The sequence below is a fragment of the Chelonia mydas genome, chromosome 9, assembly GCF_015237465.2.
Source record: "Chelonia mydas isolate rCheMyd1 chromosome 9, rCheMyd1.pri.v2, whole genome shotgun sequence".
Classification (NCBI taxonomy): domain Eukaryota; kingdom Metazoa; phylum Chordata; order Testudines; family Cheloniidae; genus Chelonia; species Chelonia mydas.
In genome coordinates this window covers 83,948,338-83,975,189 of record NC_057855.1, presented here as the reverse complement: position 1 = coordinate 83,975,189, position 26,852 = coordinate 83,948,338, and the positions used below count along the sequence as shown (strand labels likewise).

The 26,852-nt window shown below is 42.1% G+C and overlaps 1 protein-coding gene across 5 annotated transcripts in view; it reads right to left on the bottom strand.

The window, feature by feature from the left end:
* Positions 1-26,852, bottom strand: part of COL4A6 (collagen type IV alpha 6 chain) — a 185,939-nt gene that overhangs the window by 95,448 nt on the left and 63,639 nt on the right. For all 5 annotated transcript variants that reach the window (XM_043522997.1, XM_037908887.2, XM_043522996.1 and 2 more), the window contains one exon: positions 20,369-20,452. In XM_043522997.1, the coding sequence (XP_043378932.1) occupies positions 20,369-20,452 (84 nt within the window). The remainder of the gene's footprint in view (positions 1-20,368; positions 20,453-26,852) is intronic.

The window sequence follows — 26,852 nt, the reverse complement described above, 5'->3', positions numbered from 1 at the left end:
ATTACACAGTATTTAAATACTGTCCATTCACTACTAATTGAAATAGGTGCACCTGTGCCACTGCAGCTCTGGATCTTGGCATGTTGTGGAAAGTCACATGCTGTGCAAAGGCAGGGCCTCATTTTCACACACTTCTGATACTACGGTAAGTTGTGCCTACAAATCATGGCCTGGGAGCTGCATCTCCCAAAGGTCAGGAAAGGAACACGATTCATTCCCTCCCCAAAGAGCCTAGTTCACAAGGGAGTCTGTCCAGTGGGCATGCTCTAGGGATGGCACAGCTTGCTCCTTCCCATGCAGCTGGCCTAGGTGGATGGTGCAGGAGATGGGGGGGACATTGGAACTATATCTCTGCCCACTTTGGGGCGACATATGCCCCTGGGGTGGATGGAGGAAGCAGTTTCTGCATCCTGGAGTTCAGGGGATGAAATCCTGGCCTCACTGAAGTCAATGGCAAAACTCCCTTTGACATCTATGATTGGATATCTAGGATGTAACCCAGGGGGCCTAGGGCTTTAAATCTTACCCTTTTTTTCCCCCACTGCAGCCTGAACAAGTTTGCTCTCAGTCAATTTCCATCTAGTGGCTCTTCCTGATGCTGCCTAGATGCTGTTAATTTGTGAAGGAGATGGCACTTTCCGGTGTCTTGCTGGGCCCAAGCAGGATGTCATCCCTTAGAGCCTCGGCCATGTATTTCTCCGGATGAACAGCTTCATTATTCTGCTTACTTTCTGACGGGGTGGAGAGTGTGGGGATTTTGACAGGCCATGTCAAAGTTATAGACAGGTGTCCTGACAACATCTCTGCATTGTCCCCCAGTCGGGAGCGAGAGATCTCGTGTGTATTGTGTTTAATACCCAGTTCACAACACTGCACCAGAAACTCACTGGTCAGACAGACTCACCCAGCTGGGTAAAATGCCTTTCCAGAGCCTAAGATGATATAGGCTGCAGACTAAACTTAATCGAGTAAATGATAATGGGCATATAGCCTTGCAGTGCCCCACCTACCCAATTTGGTCACAGCTAACTGCCACAACTGCATTGAATATTCAAGTCTGCATTCAGTAAAGGAGCCTAAGCTCGAGCACTCTCTGGGAATTTGCTTTCCTTCAGGCATAGCCTCTTGCTGATATTACACACAGTACCCACATATTCACCTCTCAAACAAATGTGGTAAAATCAGGGTACTTTTATCTTCTTTATGTTACATTCCTAGTCCAAGGACCATGAAAATGGTGGGAAATTCTCCCCTCTCAATTCCCACACCACTGCCTTTTTGTGGCATACAGAAGGTCTAATTGGTGGAATACTGCTTGTTTGATTTTCTTCAAGCCTGCCACAAGGCTAACAAGAAAATGGCAGTCTGAGAATGGATTCCTAACAGTCTAGAGAACAGCTCACTTTGAGAGTCTGAGGGTCAAATCCTGGCCCCATTGTAGTCAATGGCAAACTCCCACTGACTTCAATAGGGCCAGGATTTCACCCTGAGTGTGTGGCCAAGAGCTGACAGGAGAGCTATGATAGTGCAGGGAGCAGTTACTGCAGACTTCATAGTGCAGTACCTGACTCCACAGTCACGGGCAGAACAGAAATGCTCAAAATAAAGCACCCAGATTAGCAAGATGAAGAAAGTCCTGCCTGCTTCCTTTCACCCAGTGCACAGAACAAAGCCATTCTAAGCACAACTATTATTCATCCAAATGCTCTCAGGATTTAAGACTCATTCCGGCTGATAAAAGGAAAGGAATGGCTGGAACAGATTAGTTCAGGTTTTAGTCATGAAGTTAGAAAAACAAATGAGGTTTAATGATTTCACTGCTTTGTAAAAGTTTGGAGATAATACTTAAGTCATTTATTGTTTCCAAGAGAAAATGTTAAATCTTAGGAACGTTTTCCTTTGAACGTCCCAGAAACACTGATCCAAACCTAAAAGAAGCCATTGGATGTTCTGTAAATGGGTTTTATAATGCTGTTGGATTTACAGCTCTTCTGCAACTGGAGTTACACAAAAAATGACCACCTGGTGCACAAATATTCTGTACTACTCCCACAAACAGTCCGTGCTACTTGGAGGATGTGGCCTAAATAATGAAAACAGGACAAGAAGCATTAGTGTTGGTTTTCTTTTTATATGTTCCTAAATTTGGAAAGAGGGATATTCCATGATAATTTTGTTAGATTACTATCAGAGTTCTCTTATAAAAAGGTACACAGCATAATCAAAGTTCTTGATGTTTTTGTTTCTTCAGTCTGAAAGGTTTGCTACGAAACCAGCTATTTTCCTGAAAACACATTTTTAAATAGGAGTAAGGAACATGAGTGTCTCATTATTTAATTAACATTTAAGATAATTATAAGTTACCTTTAAATAAGTTAAGACAATTTACTTAGATTGCAAGCACTTCAGGGCACGGATGTTTTCTTACTATATGTTTGTACACCTCCTAGCACAGCTGAGCTCTGGTCTCAGATCTCACCACACTACAAATAAATGAAACAACTAGGCATTCAGAATATTTGAAAAATATTTTACAGGTTATTCAAAATGAAGTGTCATATCTTTTAGAGCAATCTTTGTAGCATTAATATGAATAGAACACCAACCACAATCAATAGAATATCAAGGGGGAAAAAACTATCCAAATAATAAGTAAAATCAGTTTACAATTTGCTAGAAATCAGGCATTATTATCAATTTTTCAACAAATCATTTACTTTATTTCATACACATTTCCTGATAAATACTTATAAAATACATGAGCGTCAATGTTTTCATTTTGCCAATAACTTTTAATTAAATGCCTTTCCTTTTAAAACTGGAAATCATGATAATCTAGAGCCAAGTTATAGAAATAATTCATCTAAAATGCAGGTGTGCTCTGAAAAATAACTGTAAAAATGTCACTGTTTTGCATAACAATATGTGCTCTCTGTGTATATTCAAAGGCAATCTTCTTGAATAGTATGTATATTACTACTCAACAGTGTACAACCAGCACAGCTATGGGAGAGTGAGCTGGATTATATTCTCCCTCATACATCAATTGAATCAGTAGCTCAGTTCCACTTGTAGGGCCTTCAGTTACATCTGTGCAGCTTGACTGAAAAAGATAGCACCTGGATATCATGGAGAGAAAGACAGATGTTGCTAGCCTAATAGGATTTGAACACAAATCTGAGAGATTCAACTTTAAAGTAGACTGCATTACATCAGCTGAGAAGATAACTTGAACCCCATATCTGTATCTCCCTTAGGATTTTAGACAGAGTTAAAGAAGAGTTTTAGAATACTGAGAATTTATCATATGTTGAGCCATCTATTAGAGATCCTTCTTTGATCATCATTAAAACAATTATAAGAAGCTTTAAAGAACAAACATAGACTTTTTAAAATACCCCTTCAAAGTTAAGTTTGTGTTTTGTATTTTGTTTTTTGTGGATTAAAACCAGACATTTAAAATTGCATGGCTTTTTTGTTTATTAGTTTTGGCAAGAGTCTGCTGTGTCTTAACAAATAAAAAAAGACAACAACTTTTCCAAACACACCAGATATTAATAGGCCACTTACATCCAGGCAACTTCACAGACATTTAAAACAGTTCAAAAGTTAGAATACAGGTTTTTCTTTTTTTTTTTTTTCCAGACCAAGTAATTAGACAAGTAACATGAAGGCTCTCAGCTAGGGAACAAGTTTGCCTGCTACAGTTTTCATCTTGACCCTTGAGGTTTGACTGAATTCCCCTCAGCCTTCAAAAGCAAAGGTGCCATCTGATCTGCTACACAGAAAAGCAGATGCTCTTATGTGTCTTCCAGAAAACTTGATGAGAAATGACTGATGAGTGGAAGTTCTAGTGCATGCTGAACACTAACTTGAAGAATCTATGCAGCTTTCTTTGCACATGAAAAACAGAATGGGGTACACTGAACAAGTTCCAGGAGAAAGCAACCCATTCAGATTGGTATGTGTATCTGTAATGTTATTCAAAAATAAGCAATATAAAATACACTGTCCTAAAAACAATGTTACCTTCATTTTGTGGTAATCACATTTTCACAACTGTTTGGAAACAATTGCAATTAATAAAAGACAGTAATGCTTAAATGCTTAATATTTCAAATCTATGTGGACCTCATGCTAACTGAAATGCCTAATGCAATGGCTTAGGAGAAGGAGATAAGCAAGAGTCTGCATCTGAAGAAGTGGGTTTTTTACCCACAAAAACTTATGCCCAACTAAATTTGTTAGTCTTTAAGGTGCCACTGGACTCCTCATTGATTTTGTGGATACAGACTAACATGGCTACCCCTCTGAGATAAGCAAAGAAGCAAACACTGTTTTTCCTCTTACTCCTTTCTTTGGGGGTGGAAAGAAGCTGTTATTATAGATATCCTTGACTGGTTCTTCAATTGCTAAACTAAAAAGATACCCAGCTGATTCTGCTTTTTAAATTCTTGCATCTTAATTTCACATTTAGGGAAACTGCTAGTGGCACTTTTGGCTGACTCAAGTCTCCTGTGGCTCCTGGTGCAATTGGGGATCTAAAAGCACCACCAGGTTGCCTACCTCCTTGATGAAGGGTAAGGATATACCCTCCACAGCGCAGTTAGGAACCATCCCTGCCAAACTTTAGATGCTTCCCCCAACCAAGTTGCATGATGTCCTCTTCTCTGGACTGAAGCTCGGCCATCTCTCTCTCACAGGTTCTGTGTCAACCTGGCACTGAGGAAGCACAGATCCTGAATTACTGAAGCTCCGTTAATTTGTAATTCCACAGTCCCATCTGCCTCCTTGTCTCCCTCACAAGTCAAGCTGAAGGGGTGACAAATTACAGCCTGTGACAGAGTCAGACCAGAGGGCTGCAAGAGCGTGTGGGAAGGCAGATATGTTAGCCCTAGAATGTTAAAGGCCCCCTTCCATATAAGCTGAGAAGGGGTTACCTCAGGTCAACTAAGAACACCTGGATCCAGTTAAGGGCTGCCTAAGACCTTTTAAAACTAGGAGAGAGGGAGAAAGAGACAAGCTGCTATCAGGCTAGTGGCGGCAGGGAAGTAAGCTTCTCCAGGAAGGGAGGCTGTGCTCCTTCCCATAGGGGAAGCAGACAAGCCTGAGTGCCTGCTAGGGGAAGGACTGACACCCTGGGGCAGACTACAGGGTGACACCCAGCCCCAGCAAGGAGGCAGGGGAAGGTATCACCCTTTGATTTTGTGTTTATGGGACTATTCCCCTTTTGTTTGGTGGAAGATCATCCCTGAGGCCTACCCAGGAAATACGGCCAAAGGAGCACAGAAGGGAGGAGGACAAACGCTGCCTACCGTGGGGTGGGGCTGATTTACCCCAGGCCCACTATTACCAGAGTGGGAAGTGCTTGGTCTGGCGAAATGAAGGAGGTGCCTTGCCACACACCCTATAGAACTCTGCAAGAAACAGCCCTCAGGGCTACGTGATCCAAACAAGCTAAAACTTAACCAGAGATAGGATGGCATTTGTCCCCTCCACACATGGATCTATCCTCATGGGTACAGTCCAAATCCTTATGTACAGAAATGTCAGAAAGCCTTTTGCAGCTAGAAATACGTTTCCAAGTGATGGCAGTTCTGACGACCAAGCAGAAGAGGTCAGCTGCAGCTGCTGATCATCTTCACCTTCACAACATCGGGTTACAGTGGACGAGAAGCTGGATATGAGTCAACAGTGTGCCCTTGTTGCCAAGAAGGCCAATGGCATTTTGGGATGTATAAGTAGGGGCATTGCCAGCAGATCGAGGGATGTGATTGTTCTCCTCTATTCGACACTGGTGAGGCGTCATCTGGAGTACTGTGTCCAGTTTTGGGCCCCACACTACAAGAAGGATGTGGAAAAATTGGAAAGAGTCCAGAAGAGGGCAACAAAAACGATTAGGGGACTGGAACACATGAGTTATGAGGAGAGGCTGAGGGAACTGGGAAAGTTTAGTCTGTGGAAGAGAAGAATGAGGGGGGGATTTGATAGCTGCTTTCAACTACCTGAAAGGGGGTTCCAAAGAGGATGGCTCTAGACTGTTCTCAGTGGTAGCAGATGACAGAACAAGGAGTAATGGTCTCAAGTTGCAGTGGGAGAGATTTAGGTTGGATATTAAGAAAAACTTTTTCACTAGGAGGGTGGTGAAACACTGGAATGCGTTACCTAGGGAGGTGGTGGAATCTCCTTCCTTAGAAGTTTTTAAGGTCAGGCTTGACAAAGCCCTGCTGGGATGATTTAATTGGGGATCGGTCCTGCTTTGAGCAGGGGGTTGGACTAGATGACCTCCTGAGGTCCCTTCCAACCCTGATATTCTATGATCTATGGCATAGAATTTTAAATACTCTCTGTATCACAACTGATCAGATGCTGAATGGAATGACTGCCACTGGTGTCTAGCCTTTGCCTACTATTTTTTATCTGTCTCATGTCACCAGTAAATCACGGTAACTGTGAGGTTGATTTATGGGGATAACATGCTTAAGAGTCATATCGATGGCCATGAACAATGGAGGGTCATAATATCCTACTAAGGACTTGTCTATATGACAAGTTAGTGAGTGGCAAGCTGGGGAATAAATGTATAGTGCACTAGCATGCTACCAACTTGATAGCATCACAATCCATGGTGGGTCAATGACGCAGGACCACTGACTCTTCTGCCAGGAGTTATAGTGAGTTCTGGCTAGAAACCGGCGGTGGTGAAAGTCAGACCTATGGATAATGCTAATTTTAGAACAAGGTCCAAAAGGTCCTCTCAAATACACACTTAGTCAGAAACCAGCGGGCGCAGGCCAATGGTTGTCATGGTGGCCAGAAGATCCTAGAAAATCTAAAAGAAGTGTCATCTGTATGGACACTAAAGTCATCTACGACTATAAGCATGGACAACTACAAGATCAGACTGAATGAACCTTGGTCAGCTCATCTGATAAAAATAAGCAGAAGAATATTCATATAAAGGAGATCAGGTTGTACACTCAGAGGATCTTCCACCAGATCATCAACAATGAAAACAAATACCTAAAATACACCTTTTATATCTATCAACCATATTGGGGTCTCAAGACTTAAACTCTCCTTACTGATTTATCTTCCTGAAGTTACCTTTTTCAAAAATCAAAGGAGAATGCACGGGTATTTCCTTACTTTTTAAATCATATGTGATATTACCTCTGAAAAGGAGTCTTAACCTACAATTGCTCCCATGTTATTTCCCTTTTTGTTTTAGATTAAAATAAAATTGGGAAGCCATATCTAAATAGAGTCTCAGCTTCAGAATCATTATGAAAAGCACTGATGCATCCGGGTGCCATCCTGTTTCCCTGGAATCTGTAGCTCTCTATTTGGGGATTATTTCTGCTTTGCCTCCAGGCTACTGCTCATTCTTTTTCAGAACGAGCCAGACTGACAACTAGCCGGGGGGACCCAAGCATTCAGATTTGCGTCTAGCTAACTGGAACCAAAGCTTCTTTTTTACCACTTCAAACAAGAGATTTGCCCAATTAGCCATCTTCACTGTTAAGCTCCATCTGGGTGCAGTCTTGTCAACTGGAGAACATCCTTCCTATCTGTTACTTTAATTAAGTTTGCCTTTGTTGACACAATTTCTGCTGTTTTCCTGGGACATAGGTTGGCTCCTTACTTGACTCTTGGCCCGTTTCCTTGCTGCTAGGCCTTGCTCACTGGCTCTTGCATCTGAGATTCTATTTGAGGACAAAGGTGGGCAAGGCTTACCATAACAACCAGCATTTGTACATCTGTCTCAGGACAATCTTTAAAAATTACCCCAGATGGTGCAAGTAGGGATAATAATGTATCCTTGTGATGGGGCAGATAGGCCGCATGCTGGCAACGAGAAGTTTAATGAGAGCCCGTGGGTCCAGTTACACCTATAGCAAATATTAGGCACAGAGACAGTAATTAAAAGGAGGAAACCTAGCTCAGTTCGGGGCCATCCAGGAAAGACAGCAGAGCTCTGCTTCTCCTGAGAGAAGCTTGATTGCAGCCCAATGCTGCATTAGTTTGACAGCCTTATGAGCCCCTACTAGAAGGGACGAACAGACCATCTGAAGCACAGACTTTCTGAAGGCAAGCCTTGAAGAAAAGGGCAAGTTCCCTCCGAATGTTCATCAGATTACCCTGGTTTGAGTTGTGGTTTTCTGATCCTGATTTCTGTTGGACCATAGCACCACAGAATGGGTAGATGCCTTGGTGGAAAGTCAAAGCACCAGTGATTTGGATCTCACAAGAAACAATGACCTACCAGTAGAGACCTGTGGCTGGATGAGTCATGTCTTGATGGGCCACAAGAAGGTGCTGCAGAGGCAACCTGGTCATGGGCCTCTATTCATTTTTAGAAACTTTACAGAGATGCATCCACAGGGGAACATATTGAAACAGGAAGTCCAAGACTGCAAGTAGTCAAAAGTGGGAAAAATAAGAAAACAGCATCTTAGAGCTGGAAGAAAGCGTTTTGATATAGAAAAAAAATATTCTTGAGAGATGGTGAGCTCTTATCTTGCCTTGATGGCAATTATAGGAAGTGAAGAGTTAGTGTGTGAAGGAAGGAAAGGTGTAACCAGTGTCTTTGGCCAGGTTCAGGACAGTACATTGCTCCCTTGTTCGTCTTCCTGGAAAAGAGCCGAGCATTCTTGCTGTTTCTCAATGCACAGAAGGCTCCAAACTTCTCTTTGATCACTTATGGGCTTAACACAAGAATCACTGGGAAATTATATGGCCTGTCTTAAGCAGAAGGTCGGACTCGATGATCAGAATGGTCTATTCTGGCCTTACATTGCAATGCATTGGGCTCTATTTTGGCTGACCTTGATGACTGAATCACTTAAACATTTATTTATCCTTACCTGTGTTGGACTCTGTTAACAAACAGATTTTCTTTTATCCATCTGAAAAGAAGGAGAGCTTCTCTGGGAGAAGTTTTATTTTTACAGAATGTAATTTTTTTGAAATTTCCCTGGCCGTTGGATAAGGGCTGTTGGAAATTTCCCTGGCTGTTGGACGAACGACAAGAACTCTGATTCACTCTTTTCTCCCAATGTTAGGACCTTGTTAGATTCTTCCCCTTCCGCTGCATTAGAGAAAGATGAACTAGAAGTTGAAAGGCCATATCAACCCTGCTCTAGTCCTTCTTCAGCAGCAGTAAATAGTATTAAAAGTCAGAAAGAGACACCCAGAAGTGTCATAATGCATCTACTGCTTCATCCAATATCTTTGGATTTTCTTTCCTGCATTTAAAGAGCGGAGGGAATATGAAACCACACTGTTAAATTCTTTTATTGCCCACCCAGACAAAGTATCCAAAACAAATAGTTGAGGGGAATTTTATTTCTACAAGGATCAGGGATGTGTAGATTGCTGTAGCTACAGAGCCGGAACACAGGATGTGTAGGGCCACTCTTTTGCTGGCAAGGCTCCAAAGAAGCAGGGAGTAGACCCGAGCTTAGAGCAGCTGGTCTGGTTCTGATCCCCAGTCTACCTGGAGTCAGAACATTAAATCCTGATCCCCACTGACAATGGGAGTTAGTGACTTCAATGAGGCCAGGATTTCACCCACAGTACCTACAGTAGGTTGGGTACTCAGGAAATAATAGGTAACAACAAAACCTTCTATGTTAGCCTGCCCATGCATGTGGCTTAAGTGTCAGCACCAGTAAAATACAGAGTATTGTCATTTAAAACATTAAAAATACCATCTGTGGATGAGAAGGATGGTGTTGTAGTTGCAGGACAAGACTGAGAGTAAGAGGATTTGGAGTCTGTTTCTGACTGCCGCAGACTTGCTGTGTGGCCTTGGGCATGTTTTTTAAGCCTCAGTTTTCATAAGTGTCCACTAATCTGAGATGCCCCAATTGGGGCGGGGCGGGGGGGGGGGAATTCGAGACAACCAGGGCCTGGTTTCAGACCAAGCCGGAGAGGAAGGATGCATTCGTGACCCAGTGGATGGAGTGAGACTGTAATCTCTTCTCTCACCAATCAATCAACAACAAAAAAGGCATAAAGCATCCCTGCAGGGTGCAGAGAGGTGCTTTAAAAATGCTTAGCTAGCCAGAAAAGCCTCTGGAAACTGTAAGAGTCCTGGCCTATGCTATATCTAGCAGGAAGCATCAGTGCTTGAAGACTGACGGATACTTTATCACTGTGGATCTGTAGACCATGTGGAAGTGCTCTGTGGAGCACACTCTGAGAACCATTGCTCTGGGGTATTTCAAAGGTAAACATTACAAAACATCTTCACTCAGGCCCCCACACCACTGCGTGAAGGGCCACATTAGCAGGCAGATTTTAAAAACGGTTCGATTAACAGAGCTGAGCAGCTGTTGCCCCACCATGCCGGTGCCACAACCCTGCCAGCCAATACCATTTTATTTTTAAACAGTTTCTTAATTCAGTATGTTTTGTAGTGTAGATGAGGCCTCATTTCACACACAACATGGCCCACATTTTATTTTAGTCAAGTCGCAAACACACCCAGAAACAGCAACAAAAGACCTCTTCATGGACCTCTTCAAAATAGTTTAGTGACTATTACAACTTCCAAGATGTCTAGGCAAGGTAAGATGAATGCCTGTCCCCTTGAGAAGTCTTGACAAATGTATTCAAGGTTTAGACAGCAGATGTCATCTGTATGTATGTACTGGTTCAGTTTTGATACCCATCGTATATTATGTGGATACCTACTGCAATCTGAGTGTTGTTTAGTTAGCATGTACTCCAGTTCTGGTGAACGGCCAGGACTCAATGTATCTAATTGAGGTTCGGTCAAGGAGGGGAGAACAGGAAATGTACACTACTTGCTTAATGCCACATTTGGCAGAAGTCAACATTTTTGGAAATAATAAAAACTAAGTCTTGGCAGCTGTTAATAAAACAACATAGGCACGTAGTTAGTTTGATTTACTATTACCTCATTTTCACTCGAAATATTGCCAAAACCATGTTCAATAACAGTGAACAGATGGTCAAGATTATTTTTAAACTTTGAAGATAATCCTCTTCCCAAATAAAATGATGGCATTATAATTGTAATGTCTTCCCAGAGCGGAAACTGATCAAGCATCAAGCATCACTTACAATCACAGGCCAATATTTATTAACACAATATTTATTAATGCTGAAAGTGCTGCATTACTATCAAAACTACTCAACACATCAAGACAGCTTGAAAGGATTGTTATAGACGGTGTTTGGAGGGGAATGGACTGGGGTGCTGCTGATTCTTTTCTCTCCAGTAGCACTCAAAAGCACATGTCAGATTGAGGCCCCATCATGCTAGGCACTATACAGAATAAGAGAGTAAGAGAGTCCCTGCTTACAGTTTAACTTCAGACAAGAGAATCAGCTGGTGTAACAAGCAGGGTGGAGAAGGTGAAGAAGGGAGGACAAGGTGATTGGTGGTTACATGGGCTAGATACATGCACAATTTTCAAGTTTGTGACCTCTCTTGTAGATCTTGAGGGGGAATCTGAAGGTGGAGAAGATGGTTGCTTTGTGATTAGTTCCGGGAAGGTGTTATATGCGCAAGAACAAGCAAGGAAGAAAGCTGCCTCTTGTGCATGGGCAAAATGGACATCACTGGTGGAATAGATTGGAGGTGGGAAATGCAGTATGATGTAGGAGCAGATATGTAGTGAGGAGCTAAACAGTAAGCACTAGATGCTTGTATTTGATACACAGAGGACCAGAGGAGCTAGTGAAGGGACTCAAAGAGGTGATATGATCAGAATAACAGGCCAAGAAAATGATCTTAGAATGGACCAGAGGGGGATGAGAAGGGGTCAGAAAGGCCAAAGAGGAGCAGGTTGAAGTAGTCAAGACAGAGGTGAAAGGGGCCTAGGCGAAAGTTTTAGCTAGACAGAGAAAAGGCTGGTTCTTGGAGAAATGACAATACTTCAATACAACCCTGGATGTGTGGGGCTAGAGAGAGAGCTGAGTCAAAAATAACAACTGGCCTGGGAAAAGTGTTGCTGCCAAAAATTCCGAGAATAGAGAAGACAAGAGGACATGGTGAAAGCATGGGAGTTCAGTTCTGCCACGTTCAATGCAGATTGACAGTGAGACACCCATAAGGAAAAGTCCAAGAGAGATGCTGAGATTCGAGGGTAGAGGGAGGGAGACCGGTCAGGGATCAAATGTGTGAATCAGCAGCAAGATCATAGCTGAAGTCATGTAAGTGTGTAAGATCTCGTAGAGAAAAGGTGTACAGAGAGAATAGAACAGAAACTTTTGTGACTCCTACCAAAACTGGGAGAGAAGAGGAGAACTTCTCACAATAATGAGACAATGAACACATGATTAGGGAAGTGGGAGAAAAGTCAGGAGAGAACAGAGTTGAGAAAAATGAAGGAGGGAAAGGGAGAGGCGGGCACATTGAATGTCAAAAGCCACTGAGATCTCACAGAGAAAGAAGATGAAATAGGGGCCCTGAGGTTTGGCCAAGAGGTGATTAGAGACTTTGGTAAGAGCAGCTTCAGTGGAGTCAAGGGGGGGGAAGCCAGACTGAGGAGGGCCTAGGATGGAACTGGAGAGAGGAACTTAAGACCGTGGTTGTAGAAGCTTAGAGGTGAAATGAAGAAGGTACATTGGGCAACACTTAGAGAGGAGTCAGATTGTTGGGTTTTTGGTGATGGGGAAACCCAACTTGTAAGGAGAAGGAACTTGCTAAGAAGGGGTGGGCAAGTGGGAGGAAAAGATGTTAGGAGGCAGGTTATTTCCAACTTGCCCAAGAAGAACAATTCTATCTAGAAGCAAAAGGCATTTCATTTTCAATGTATCCTTGCTCCTTCCTGAACTCATATTAACTAGAGGACTTATTCCAAGGATCTGTATTATGAAATCAGTGTAATCTGCTGCTGTGCAGTGCCTCTCATTATCAAACTCGATCTAATAATGAGTAGTCACCACTAAAAAAAGTCAACATTTGTTCTAGGTTTATACACCAATGTATGTGAGAGAACATGGCTACTTCCTTTTTAGGGTGGTTGCGCTAAAATCTTTTAAGATAATGTTATCTCAGTATTTACAATTCTCTGGGGACGCCCTATGCGAAACATAGGAAATCCCTTGGGAACTGCAAATGTTGAGATAATGCTATTTAAAAGATTGCAAGTACTGAGGTAACATTATCTAGCCGTCCAAGGCAAAATTCAGAAAAAGCTCTGTTGTCTCAGCACATTTAAAAACAAACAAACAAAAAATCAGACTTTAAAATGTTTAAATTTAAAAATTAATTGGGGGGAAAAATAACACATTTGTCAATCAAATTTCAACCAACTATCCCAAGGGATGCTCCTCTGTGCCTTTAGTGAGTTGGGGATGCTAATCACAATATTAAGGTGAGCACAGGATCTTTGTTGCCAACATGACCTTAACCCTTGGTAAACAGCAGCTAGGTTACATCTTTCAAAAACATGGCCTCCAGTTACTGTGTTCAGTCCAAATTCCTTGGAGATGTGTCTACCTCTTCTAACTATTTTGGCCTGCAGTGGTTGTATTCATTCATTGCCCATAGCTAATGTACCATGCATTTTCCATAGTTATTCTAAGTTTAGGGTGAAGCTGTGGAATCTCAGATATCTCTGTGTGGTAGATGCTGGCAAATGTATTTGAGTCAGAAGAGTGAGAGTCTTTACAGCATTAATGGTTTTATAATTGACAGGGCAGTTAGATAAATAACTTCATCTTATCTTAATGGGCTTGCATTTAACCAGGCAGAAGGGCTTTACAGAGCACATGATTTGCAACAGATACATTTATTGACATGACTACAAATCACAGGAATAATTAAAGATAATTAGTAACACCATGAACTAAAGTTTAGCTCTTTCAGTTAACCTTGGACTTAAAAGCTACATTAGATACACCATCGCTGTATTAATTTTGGGAGCTTTCGGTGTCATTTCAAGTTCTTTCCTTTCCAAAAACCTGACACTTTCTAGCAGAGACAGAGATGAAGCACACAGGACCAATATCAGTGGGAAGGCAACAAAATACATGAAGTGATGTTTAGAGAAAGCTGTATTATTGATATAAACTTCCAAGGTAAGTGAGCAGGCATCAGGAGATGGCACACGCTCCGCAAATACTATGGCTGGTAGTTTATCTTTGCAAGTGTTTAAAACTAGATGACAAAGTATAAAAAAATGAAAGCCAGCACCACCATACACAGATGCAAAACAAACTGTAGAGATGAAATGTTGCAGGCCTTCTACTGCTCAATGCATTTCCACCAGCTCACATGAGATGCATGTCTTGGCAATAACACTGTCAATATGGAACGAACTTTTCAAAAGCTCAAAAGTTAACCTTGCCCTAAGCTCTGGATCAAACGCTGAAGAAAGGGGTTGGTGTGGGGGAGGATGAAAAATGTTATTTTAACACCGTAACTTCTGCTGACAGTGTTACGTACTGATAATGTTTTAGCTGCAGATCACTCACCAACATAATGGAGAACATGTATTAGAACTACTGTCTTTTCATTTCCCTAAATATGAAAATTTATTTTAATCTCTTTAAATCTGTTAATTTTAAAACTGATCTAGCCAAAGTCAGATTTTCTTGGTACCCTTTTCTTCATAAATTATATTTTCCTTTTTGTAGGGTTTGGTTAGTTATCCTTATTTTTTCTAGGCATCAGGATTTTCATTCATTCCCCTTTTTCCGTTACATTTCCATTCAATTTCATATGAGCTAGAGAGTTTTGCTTCATTAGTTGACATTCCTGAACATATTTTTAAAGGAGGATTGCTATAAAAATGCAAGGGGAGCTGGTTACCTAATTGTGCAAGTCAGATCACACACAAGTACTGTGACTGTGTGTGTAATTACTACAAATTGCACTAATACCAGATGGCATGGAAATACAGGCGCACATTTGTACATGGACCTTACCCTGACCACTGTCATAAGCCTCCTTTTAAAAACTGAGTCTTTCTGTATTTATTTGATAGTTGCCATCTTAGCTGACATCAGGGTTTGAACTCCAGACCTCGACACTTGAATCTACACAGCTTTACCTAAAGAGCTAGGTTCCCTAATTGGCAGCTGTCACATTCTCTATGGATTGAGCAGAAAGAGGAAATGTAATGAATACTGAACAGTGGGTTACTTTTATGCTGTTATTTATGTTTAATGTTAAACCTCTTGCACAAATCTTAATTTATCATTTATTAACCAAGAGTAACTAAGCAAAATGAGCTGAGCGGATGTGTTTTGATTTTAAAACCAATATTGCCTAGAGGAACAAGAACAAACTCACAGAAATTCTTAGATTTATAGCAGAATTGTCCCTTACAATCTGTGCTAACTACTTATGCTAAACAATCCGTTCCACTTTGCATTTCGCTGAGACATTGGGAGTTCCCTTCCCAGGCCTGAAGAAGAGCTTTGTGTGGCTCATAAGCTTGTCTCTCTCACCAACAGAAGTTGGTCCAATAAAAGATATTACCCTCACCCACCTTGTCTCTCTAGGTTTATAACTGACAGAATGAGGTTAATTTATAGAGCTGCCTTGGTTGTTTCAACATCTATGCATAATTGCCACACGATGTATTCCATCAGTACCAGGTACAGCAAGGGACAATGACTTGGCAAGCTTCTCCCACATTGTCTCACAATGCACCACAACTAAACTTTAAAAAAGGGACTCTCTCTAAAGACTGGGCAGTTGTTGTGGGTGTGAAAAGCAAAAGACACAATTGTAGTCTAGTCTCCTTCTCTCTGTTCATTCTATCCTTGGCTTCTCTATCTGAAAGGCTAGCAAGGCTGCCAGTTGTGACATTGGTTTTCATGAAGATGACACTTCTCCACCAGGCATTGGGCTTGTGCAGAATGAATTGAGCTCCACTCAATCAACCTTCGTCAAATATAAAAATTTCCAGGGTGGAAACCTTAATCCCCAAACTCAATAGGAGTTTTGCCACTGACTTCAATTTAACCAGCTCAGTATTTACCAGAGCTGGATTTGAATCAATGACTGAGATCAAGGGCTCTTCCACAACTGATCTCTCATCCTCTAGGTTTAAAAGTTAACAGGGTCTGAATTAAACCTCACTGAATAACGTGAAAAAGGGAAAACTGTCCCCAATCAACCAACCAGTCACCAGCACTTCCCAGAGTGAATGCAAAGCATAGGGACAGCTGGAGATACAGATGTGGTTTTGCACTAATACGTAACATGACTTGTCACCTTGTTACTGGAATACTCCAGGTGGGCACTAGACAAATATTGCACTACACTGCCTTCTAAAAAATCTGAATTAGTCAGACAGGTGCTCTCTACAAAACTCATCTCCATAGCTGCTCCCTTAAAGATATGGACATCTGATGCTCTTAAAACTGAGAGAACAAGTATAATAATCTCTAGCAAAAAATAAGAGCAGAGAGTTAACATTTTCAAAAATGCCTAAGTGACTTAGGAGCCTACATTACTGAAAGTCAGCGGGACTTGGGCATGTTGGAAATGTTAAAAAGCCAAGTGAGTTCTCAGGTCAGCAATGAAAACAGTCTAAAATCTCTGTGACATCTTAACAAGAGAGATACCAAGAGCTCGAACTACAAGGCCAACAGTGTGGCAGCCAGTTCAAACATCAAGCTGAACACTGGGAATGTAAAGAGACAACAGGAGGATGCTCCACATTGCCCAAGGATCAGAGCAATTTATGGGATATTCAATCCAAGGAGCAAGTCAGGCTTGTGCCTCACTGTCAAGATCTGATCATGCAAGATGCTGAGTGTGCTTAACTCCCACTGATCTCTGTAGGAGTTGAGCTCTCTAAGTACCTTGGAGGAGGCACTCAGCGCTTTGCAGGATCAGGCCACTAAATTAAAGAAAGAACTATAATTCCTATTAGACATTTGAAGAACACTAGTTTGTTCTTTCTCTTGTATCATCTGCTTTGGTTTATGTAGAAGGCTAGACTCTCTTTATTCCCATCCTCTCATTTCATGCAATATTGAGCACTTGCTTTAAAAACATGCTATATGGACAAACTGCAAGACAAGTCAACTGTTCCAGAAGGTACGCTTTACACTGAAACAAGCACAGTCCAACAAGGCTTACACTTGCTTTATGTACTACAGCATCATAAGCAACAAGTGCCAGGAGAATGGCTTATTTCTTAGCCTTTGTGTTCTATTTATTGTTCACAATAGATAATGCAAAAGATTTGCTTTAATAACTAAAAATTCTTCAGGGTTCTCAAGGACTTTCATCCACTTTGGTGACCTCAAATAATTAAATGCTTGGAATGCTCACTGAACTCTTTTTATTCTCAGTTTACTGGGGTGCAGTGTAGTGAGAAACACAAAGGTGAGTGCTGTGTTTTGCAAAGGTGCTGACCAATGCAGCACACACACTGCAATCAATGCAGAGATCATGTCATGAATGACTTGTTCAAGGCTACACAGTGAGTCAGTGGCAAAGTGGAAATAAAACCAGCCTCCTGCTCTACCCTTTAAAAAATACTTCCCACCCTCCAAGGGAAGTTCTGAATAATAAACATCCATAGCACATGGAGTAATAGTGAAACATTCAAGAACTCAGGATATACTTAAGCACATGCATAAATCAATCTTAAGAATGTGCTTAAATTTAATCTTGAATGAGGATGTGTTCCTGAATTGAGCCTAAGAAACAGATTCAGCCTCATTAAGTTAACAGGTGAGTGATGTCCTGAATTTCCCTACCATGCACAGTTGACACTTGCAATAAATAATAATGCTGAGATTTTTTTTCTGAAAGGTGATTTTTTTCCATAGTGAAATAACTCATCTCTAACTTGCTAGTATTAAAAACTCTTTTTACAGCTGCTAGTGATTTAATTTATTATTGCAGTTCCAAGGAGGCAGATGTTAGCTGTAAAATACACATTACTCTACCATTCAAGGGCTTGCTTCAAAAATATAAAAGGAAGGAGATACAGGCCACAGAGCTTTTGTAGATTGCAGCTTCTGTTATTCTCATTGGGAGATGCACATCAGGAAGTGATTACACTCAGTGCAGACTATACTGTATACCTGTCATGTAAATATATTTTTGTTCGCAAAAAATCCAGCTAGGAATTTGGAGAACTGAACTTTACTGTTCTTTCTGCAAATTTTGTTATGAAATTATATCCATGAAACAAATCGGTTGGGAAAAATCAGTAACATGACTGGGCTTTTTCTGCATGATGTAGTAAAGATCTGTCATATGGCGGTGCAGGCAGGGGAAAGGAACATGTTCTTTCAGCAAAAATAATTTGCTTGATTACTGATATCCAGGAAGTAATGTAGATACTCAGTGATACTTCCAGAGATAATGAGATCTTCCAGATTAATTCCCTCAATGCACCAGCAGAACTCTCTCCTAATCCCATTTCCTTCACTAAAATATGTCATGTTATCATTTATTTTGCCTTCTCCTGAATACAATGCAAAAGAGCACATATGCCAAAAAAAAGGAGTGCTTGGGAAAAAATTAAAATAGTAATTTAATAAAAGGTGAAGCCAAGCAGCTTCCCCTCATCCCAAGTCACACAACAACCAACCACAATCAGACCAAGCTGATAGCCCTCTCCCATTCAAACAGCCAACACAAAACCAGGAGAAATTTGGCAGTTCCTTATTAGTGTTGCTTTGAGATTTGGGGTTTGAACAACCCACAAAACTAGGGTTGCCAACTTTCTACTGGCAGAAAACCAAACATCCTTGCCCCGCCCCCTGTCCTGCCCCTTCTCTGAGGCCCCACCCCTGCCCCACCCCTTCTCCGAGTCCCCGGTTCCACTCATTCCATCCCCCCTCCCTCTGTCACTCACTCTCCCCACCCTCACTCACTTGCTCATTTTCACCAGGATGGGGCAGGGGGTTGGGGTGTGGGAGGAGGTGAGAGCTCTGGCTGGGGATGCCAGGGTGGGGCTCCAGGGTGGGGCCAGAAATGAGGAGTTCAGGAAGCAGGAGGAGGCTCCGGGCTAATGCAGTGGGTTGGGATGCGGGAGGGGGTGAGGGGTCTGGAGTGGGGCCAGGGATAAGGGTTTGGGGTACAGGAGTGGGCTCCAGGCTGGGGTGTTTGGAGTGTGAGAGGGGGCTCCGGGCAAGGGCAGGGTATGGGGAGCGGCGGGGGGGGGGGGGGCGAGGGCTCTGCTGGAGGTGCAGATTCTGGGGTGGGGTTGGGGATGAGGGGTTTGGGGTGTAGGAGGTGGCTCTGGGCTGGGACCAAGGGGGTCCAGAGGATGGTAGGGGGATCAGGGCTGGAGCAAGGAGTTGCGGCACAGGGGGCGTGAGGCTCCGACTCGAGATGTGGGCTCTGGGGTGGGGGTGGGGATGAGGGGTTTGGGGTGTAGGAAGAGGCTCTGGGCTGGGACTGAGGGGTTCAGAGGGCGGGAGGGGGACCAGGGCTGGGGCAGGGGGTTGGGGCATGGGAGGGGTGCAGGCTCTGGGTGGCGCTTACTTCAAGTAGCTCCCGGAAGCAGCTGCATGTCCCCCCTCTGGCTCCTATGCGGAGGCATGACCACGTGGAGCTGCACGCTGCCCTGTCTGCAGGTGCCGCCCATGTAGCTCCCATTGGCTGTGGTTGCCAGCCAGTGGGAGCTGCAGAGCCAGCGCTTGGGGTGGGGGCAGCACGCGGAGCCCTCTGGCTGCCCCTACGTGTAGGAGTCAGAGGCGGGACATGCCACTGCTTCCAGGAGCCATGTGGAGCCAAGGCAGTTAGGGAGCCTGCCTTAGCCCCGCTGTGCCGTTGACCAGACTTTTAACGGCTCGGTCAGCACTGCCAGGGTCCCTTTTTGACTGGGCATTCCTGTTGAAAACCGGACAACTGGCAACCCTACCCAAAACTCAGAGAGGGGCTAAATCTAAACCAATATATATATATACACACACACACATATATATATTTGCATGTGAAAGAAAAATGCAAAAATACATTCAGCATTACTCCCACCCCACAATAAAATTGTCCAGGCAAAGACCAGAACCAAATCTGTCATTTACAACCCTGTAGAAGCATTTGAGTATAGACTGCAAAAGTTTGTTATGGGAGCCAACATTGATTTGATTATTTAATATTTTGTAATTGTCTTTCTAGCTTATGTATGTAAAAGCTACTTGACTTTTTAAATCAGCCCTTAGATGACATAATGAAATGACTGGTTCCATTAAAGCCTTGTTGCAGAGCTAGTGAACATCAACTTTCATAATAGTTTTCAAAGACCTGGCCAGGGCCAGTTTGGATGCAGCTGGTCTGCATCATTTCTCTTGTCTCATGAAGTCATTAGATGGAGGCTTAAGCATATTAACTTTGTTTTTTTTAAAAGAGGAGATAAGAGATGCAAGGACTGTTTTTCTTCAGCTAGCAAAAGAGCCAACATACCCGAGCACCTTTTTCTGGAAAACATTTGCAGCCCGCGCTGCAATCTCGACCCCCACATGGTCCGTTATAGGATTTCTTCCCACCCTGTAAAAGAAAAAGAGGAAAAATTGAGTAACCAGACCCTTCTCGGCATCTGAGATCCTTCGCAGTCAAAATGCTGTAATTAAGAGCTGGTTCATTTCATTTCATTTTGATGATCTACATTAGTCATGAGGATTTGTTTGACATTAACTAGACAGACTAACTAACTTGTACCTTTTAAGCAACTGGCTCATTTTCAGAAACACTGATCATCTCAACATGAGAAAATGTCTTTAAAACTGTTAGAGGAAAGAAAGATTTATAAGCTGGGCCTGATCATGCAATGTGTTGAGTGCTCTCTAGGCCTACCGAGTTTCACTGGAGTTGAGGCTGCCTTGGGATAATAAACACCCTACTAGTTTAGGATCACTCTTTGGAACTAGAGCTGTAGCTGATCCAACCTCCCACATCCAAATCCCACAGACTGGGACAGTTTCGACCAGACATCCCCAGATTTTTCCTCTTGCACACCCCCTTGCCAGTAGCAGAATGTGGCCGTGCCCCCCTGGCCTGGAAGTGGAGTTGTGGCTGGGCTGGGGGCCGGAGCCAGCAGCCAAGAGTGGGGGCCAGGAGCCAAGAGCAGGGGCTTGGGGCAGAAGCACAGCTGTGGCCAGGGGCAGAACAGGACTGGGGACAGAGTGGGATCAGGGGCGCTCCCTCCCAGCCCCCTCATGGGGGCTGGGACAGGGCCCACCATGCCCCCCAGACATTCCTTTGCACCCCATAGGGGGGCACACCCCACAGTTTGGGGATCTCTGGTTTAGACTCAGATCTGACCTTTGTGGCTTATGCCCATCTCTATTTGTAACTAGTCTCAGTCTATGAGCTAAGCACATTTTTAATAGCAAGGGGGAAAAAAAACCTTAGTACAGAACAGACATAATAGTGTAAGGAGGAGAGTAAGAAATGTAACAGTTTGAATGTACTTGAAAACCTGGGTCAGCAAATGGCGTAGTACGTGAACTGGATTTAGAGACAGAGCTGACTGAATACCAGCTCCAATCAAAGAGCAGATCTCCCTCTGATTACGTAACTTGGAATTTTCTTGTTACATTTCCAAATAGCTATATATCACTGTAAAATTTCATCTATTATGTTTGTAGCAATGGAGAAATGCAGTTTTCAAAGAATAAGTTACACAACAGTTAAATATGCCATTTGCTCTTCTAGTGACTAGTCCACACAGAGGATAAAAAGCCTGCTATAGATTCCTGCTCCTGATACTTCTTTATCTCGAGTGATAGAGGTCCATTCTTAAACCCTTCTTAAAGTCCCTAATCTTACAACATGCACATCACAATCTTGAGTGTATAAGTAAAGATTTGCAGAATGTGTCCCTAAGAACAAAGAACGGACAACTGGGTGGCTCGTGTCAATGCAGGGCAGAGATAAGACTATATGGGTGTCCTAACTATGCATTTCCAAACCATAATGTGTTTGGATTGTTTATTTTGGGGATAACTACAACATTCTTGTAAGTTTTTTTTTATCCCAGGCTCTTGATGTGAACTTTCCTAGTTTAATGTAGTGTTTTGTTTTTGTTTGTGTTTTTGGGGTGCACCCACTGTCTGAGAATTAACTAAATTAGTTTAGTGAGACTCAACAACCCTTTTGCCCCTGAAGGTTCTCCGTCCATCTCAGGGTTGAAGCACATTGCTGGATCGTTGCAGGAGAGGCTTGCAACACCACTGACAATGCTGTCCCAGTACTAGGACGAAAACGAGCACTTCATGGCTCTCAATCTAGTACCTTCAGGAGCACTATATTCATTCCATTCACAAAGAAAAGGGTTTTTCCCCCCGGTTTAAAAAACAAAACAAAACTTCCTTTCTCTGATGGATGTGCTCAAGTGAATGATGCAAAGGGCAGTCTCCAGGTTCTGAAGTGCTGAATGAAATAACAGCTTCATCCCCAGATGACCAAGATATGTATCGAGACAAGCCCAGGCTAGAGTCAAACATTTCCCTACTAAACGCATTCTTGGAAAATATTTCTGAAGCCTTCAAACTTTCCTAACATCTGGAGCATAAGGAAGGAGAAGAGAAAAGGTCACACAAGTAAGCTTCTCACTGCATCTTCAAGAATCCTCATTACAAAGGCTTTCTCAAGACAAAATGTTGCCAGAGAGGGCAACAGTATCTAGTCCAATACGAGGGTGATGTAATGCATTTTTCACTGAAGACTATTTTAAAATAATAAAACTGTATTCATTTGTTAAAATGTTGATGATCACATAGTTACTTTAGCAAGCTACTTCTTATACAGGGTGGAGTGAGCCTATATTACCAAAGAGCTGTAATAGCCAGTTACATGTTTTCTTGCCTTGGAGGTATGTTGCCTTGTACTGCAAATCAGTCATGACTGGGTCCATGCAATTGTAGGTGGCACCAATTCTAAGTGGCTGTTCTGTTTTAGGGCCAGTTCCTGCAAAGTTCTTGCACTGTGCACTGATGTCCTAAATATAGTAGGACATAAGGCCTCTAGGATCCTAGCAGCAGAAAGAAAGATAAAGCAAATCAGACAAGATGACAAGCCAGCACAGGAGGAATCCTGATCGAGTCAGGAGACTGGGGCCGGGAAACAAAGGTCAGTTTACAACAGCCAGGAAAATGCAGAAAAAGAGAGAATCTCTTTGCAAGTCAACGGGATGCACTCCCATTAGGCAGCAACAGCCTTGTGCACCCATCTGCAGGCTGTGCAAGGACATAGAGAAACCAGATATATACAGGTTTTCATCCATTTCAGACTTAGTTTTTGTGATTGTTTAGTTTCTGTTCCACTCTTTGCACGTCTAGTCCTTGCCCCAGTAGCCCTGTGAGCAAGCATGAACTTCTTGAGGTCCCATCTAATTAACGTTTTAGTTTTTCTCCCAGGTGTAAGTTATGCAAGAGAAATCTTTTTTCATCATAGGCGGCATGGACTCTTATCTAGTCCAAACTGCAGGTGATTAGACTAGACAGGCCAATTATTCTTTCCTAATTTTGTGTGTTTTTCCAAGTAACTTTATTTAGCATATGAACCTGTGTAAGGCCCTAATCCAACTCCCAATGAAGCCAACAGAAATCTTTCCACTGACTTCAGTGTGAGCTGGATCAAGCTGTAATTGAGGTGTATTGAATACAAATATTAACCAGAAAAATTGGTCTGTGTTTCATGTAAAATGGCATGTTTGTACTGTATTTCTAAGTTTCCTATCCTGGCAGGAGGGGTCGTTCTACACACTTGCGAATGAAAGAATCTGAGAAGGGAAAGAAAGCAAACCAAAACTAGTTGGCTATGGACCAGGTGTTACATGTCACAAGTATTTTATTTAGGAGAAGTAGCTGACATCAGACACTCCCAGGCTGCTTAAATAGCAAATGGCCATGCACATAATATTTATGTGTATAACTTTAAAGGTCTGTATTTAACTTTTTAGAATGCATCCATTGCTTCTGAAACAAATCATTCATCCATTTTTCACTAAAAACGGGGGGAAAACCCCTAATGTACAAATGTAAGGCTCATTTAAATATTTATAGATGGCAGTTTGAATAAGTAAGCATGGGCACTCCAGGCTCCGCATGTGTGTCTGTATGTGTTTATATTCAGGGAAAAGATCTTTCCAACTGTTCTGCAATATTAAATTTCAGAGTCTGAAACTGACAAGGACTACTATGAGGGAAACAATACAAGGGCTAAAGAAAGAAGGGTCCTGAACATAGTGGGAAGTACTGTACATTATAATAATATTGAGTTAAGCTATTTGAATATCAATTATCAGAAGCAGTTAGTTTTTTTTAAAAATAGTGTAAATGTTTATTTTTCCATAAAGAATAAAACACATAAAAATTAAAAATGGGCCAGATTCAGACTTCATTTATACTATACCCATTTAAATCTGCAGTAACTCTTTTATTGATTCCAGCTGAGTTACTCTAGATTCGCACCAGTGTAGCTGAGATCACAATCTGGCCCATAATGTAGAGAGAACATGTTGTTTATTTAGGATATGTCTATGAAAGTGAATAATTATTTTAAAAAGCCATTCAAAATACAAATGCTTCTGTAAAAACATAACATTCCTCCTGTTTTTGGTATATATCCATCAAGTGTGTATGTATAATTGATTTAGTCATAAAGAATCTGATCCAAATGGAAATCTTTCCATTGACTTCAATGTGCTCTGGAGCAGGTCCAAAGAAAATAAAGGAATGTAACAGCTGGGATGCCACAAAACATGCCATAGGACACAGTTCTTGTGCAGCCTCACCAAGGGATTGTAAAAAAAAAAAACAAAACACAATTATTACATCACCTGCAAAACCAAAAAAAAAAAAAAAATTATAGCTACAACATGGAGGGAAAAACCCAGCAAATTCAAGAAGTCATTTCCCCATAGAACGTGGGTTCTCAGCATGGGGTGTGTGTCAAAGACAGGTTTCAGGGAGTTGCAACCACTTTCCTTTTCTTTATGGGAGGGCTGTCCCATGTTTTTTCAGTTGTAACATAGCATCATGGTATGGGAAAGGCTGAGAACCACTGACAAAGGATCAAGACTTCTATCAACCAAGAAAAAGGAAACTACACCTCAACTGAGGCCAAATGTCTGCAGAGAATACAGATGAAGAACCAGCAGTGGAAGAGGCTAAACCAATGCAAGGCCTACTATAAACACCAGTCTATTAGAGAATCAGTGGTGGTAATAGACTGTAAATTGGAAGCCTTCTACCAAATTGGAAATGTGGGGAAGCAAAATTGGAGGGTGTGAGGTGCTACAAGTCTAGAACACCTCTGTTCATAACAGGACATGAATCTCTGATAAGAAAAAAAACCCCAGAGGATGGAGAGAACCTAAGCCCTGGTCTACACTGCGGGGGGAATATCAATCTAAGTTATGCAACTTCAGCTACGTGAATAACGTAGCTGAAGTCAACATATTTAGATTGACTTACTGTGGTGTCTCCACCGCGGTGAGTCGATAGCTGCCGCTCCCCTGTCGACTCTGCCTGTGCCTCTCGCGGCGCTGGAGTACAGGAGTCGATGGGAGAGCGCTCGGGGGTCGATTTATCGCTTCTAGACGAGGCACGATAAATCGATCCCGGCTGGATCAATCGCTGCCCGCCGATCCGGCGGGTAGTGAAGACATACCCTTAGCTATGGCTCAATACTAAGGCTGGCAGGATTCACCAGAAGAGAAGTAGTGATCATGAACTGTTTTCCCCTCCAAGACTTATTTCCCACACTGCCAAACTGCAAAGAAGCTGAACGGATTAGGAGAGCTAAGGTTTCACATGGCCCAAAACAGAACTTTGAGGAGAAACTCCACAACCTAGTAATTATATTCCTGAGTTTGCAGGAAATGGATTGCAATAAAAACTTCTGGAACCTGCAAGGCAGCATATTTTCCAGATAGCTTGGGGGTCTCACTATTTATTGCTGATTACTAATTAGAATGTTAAATGTACAGTACAAGACATTCCAATAGCCTGGTATTTCACAGTAGAAAAACCTAGCTAGATTAGATAGATATACTGTATACCTAAATGTTTAACTATTTGCCATGTTAGCAACTTAAGGCTACTATGAAAACCTTAGTTTTTCTCATTTCCTAACTTTTAAGTATTTAACATTTAAATTTTATATTTATAAAAATATAAATAGTTCATTTCTTCCATTGTTGTATTAACATAGTTCTAAGTATTATATTTATACATATATGTGTTTGATCCTCATCCTAAGAACCCTTGCCCATATGATATATGCCATTCTTCATTTAACTAGTTGCACTGAAGTCAATGTGCCAGATTCTACTCTGTTACACTGATGTAAATCCAGAATAAGCCCACTGACATGAATGGAGATCTTCAGGTTAAAATCCATAAAACTGTGGATCATTGTTATTATTTATTATCTGTGTTGCAGTAACACCTTGGGGCCCCAGATCTGGACTAGGACCCGGCTGTGCTTGCTGCTGTACGAACACAGAATAAAAACACAGTCTTCTCCACAAATAGTTTACAATCTAGTAGAGGACAAGAGATGTGGCAAGCTATTCACATTGCTCAGAAAGGGTATAAGTGATCCAGTTAAAATATTGCTTTGTCATATGCCAAGCAGATGCGTATAATTGTCAAAAGCCAGAAGTAAATTGACAGTCTTTCCAATCCAGCTTTCTGTAGAAACAGTTGCCAGGATTTGCTGGCATCAAAATAGCCAAACAAGTGGGAATAAAATTACGTTTGTGAGCAAAATCATCAATTAAATTACAGTGCAAACAGAAATTAATTCCATGAAGGACTCCACATTGCCTGAACTCATTTCAACTTTCCTTCTGGGAGAGTCAAGAGGGGAGTCCTAGCTTGTCCTGACTGCTCAGTTCTTTTTAAAGGACTCCAACTCCACCTTTTGAGGCAAGTGCCTG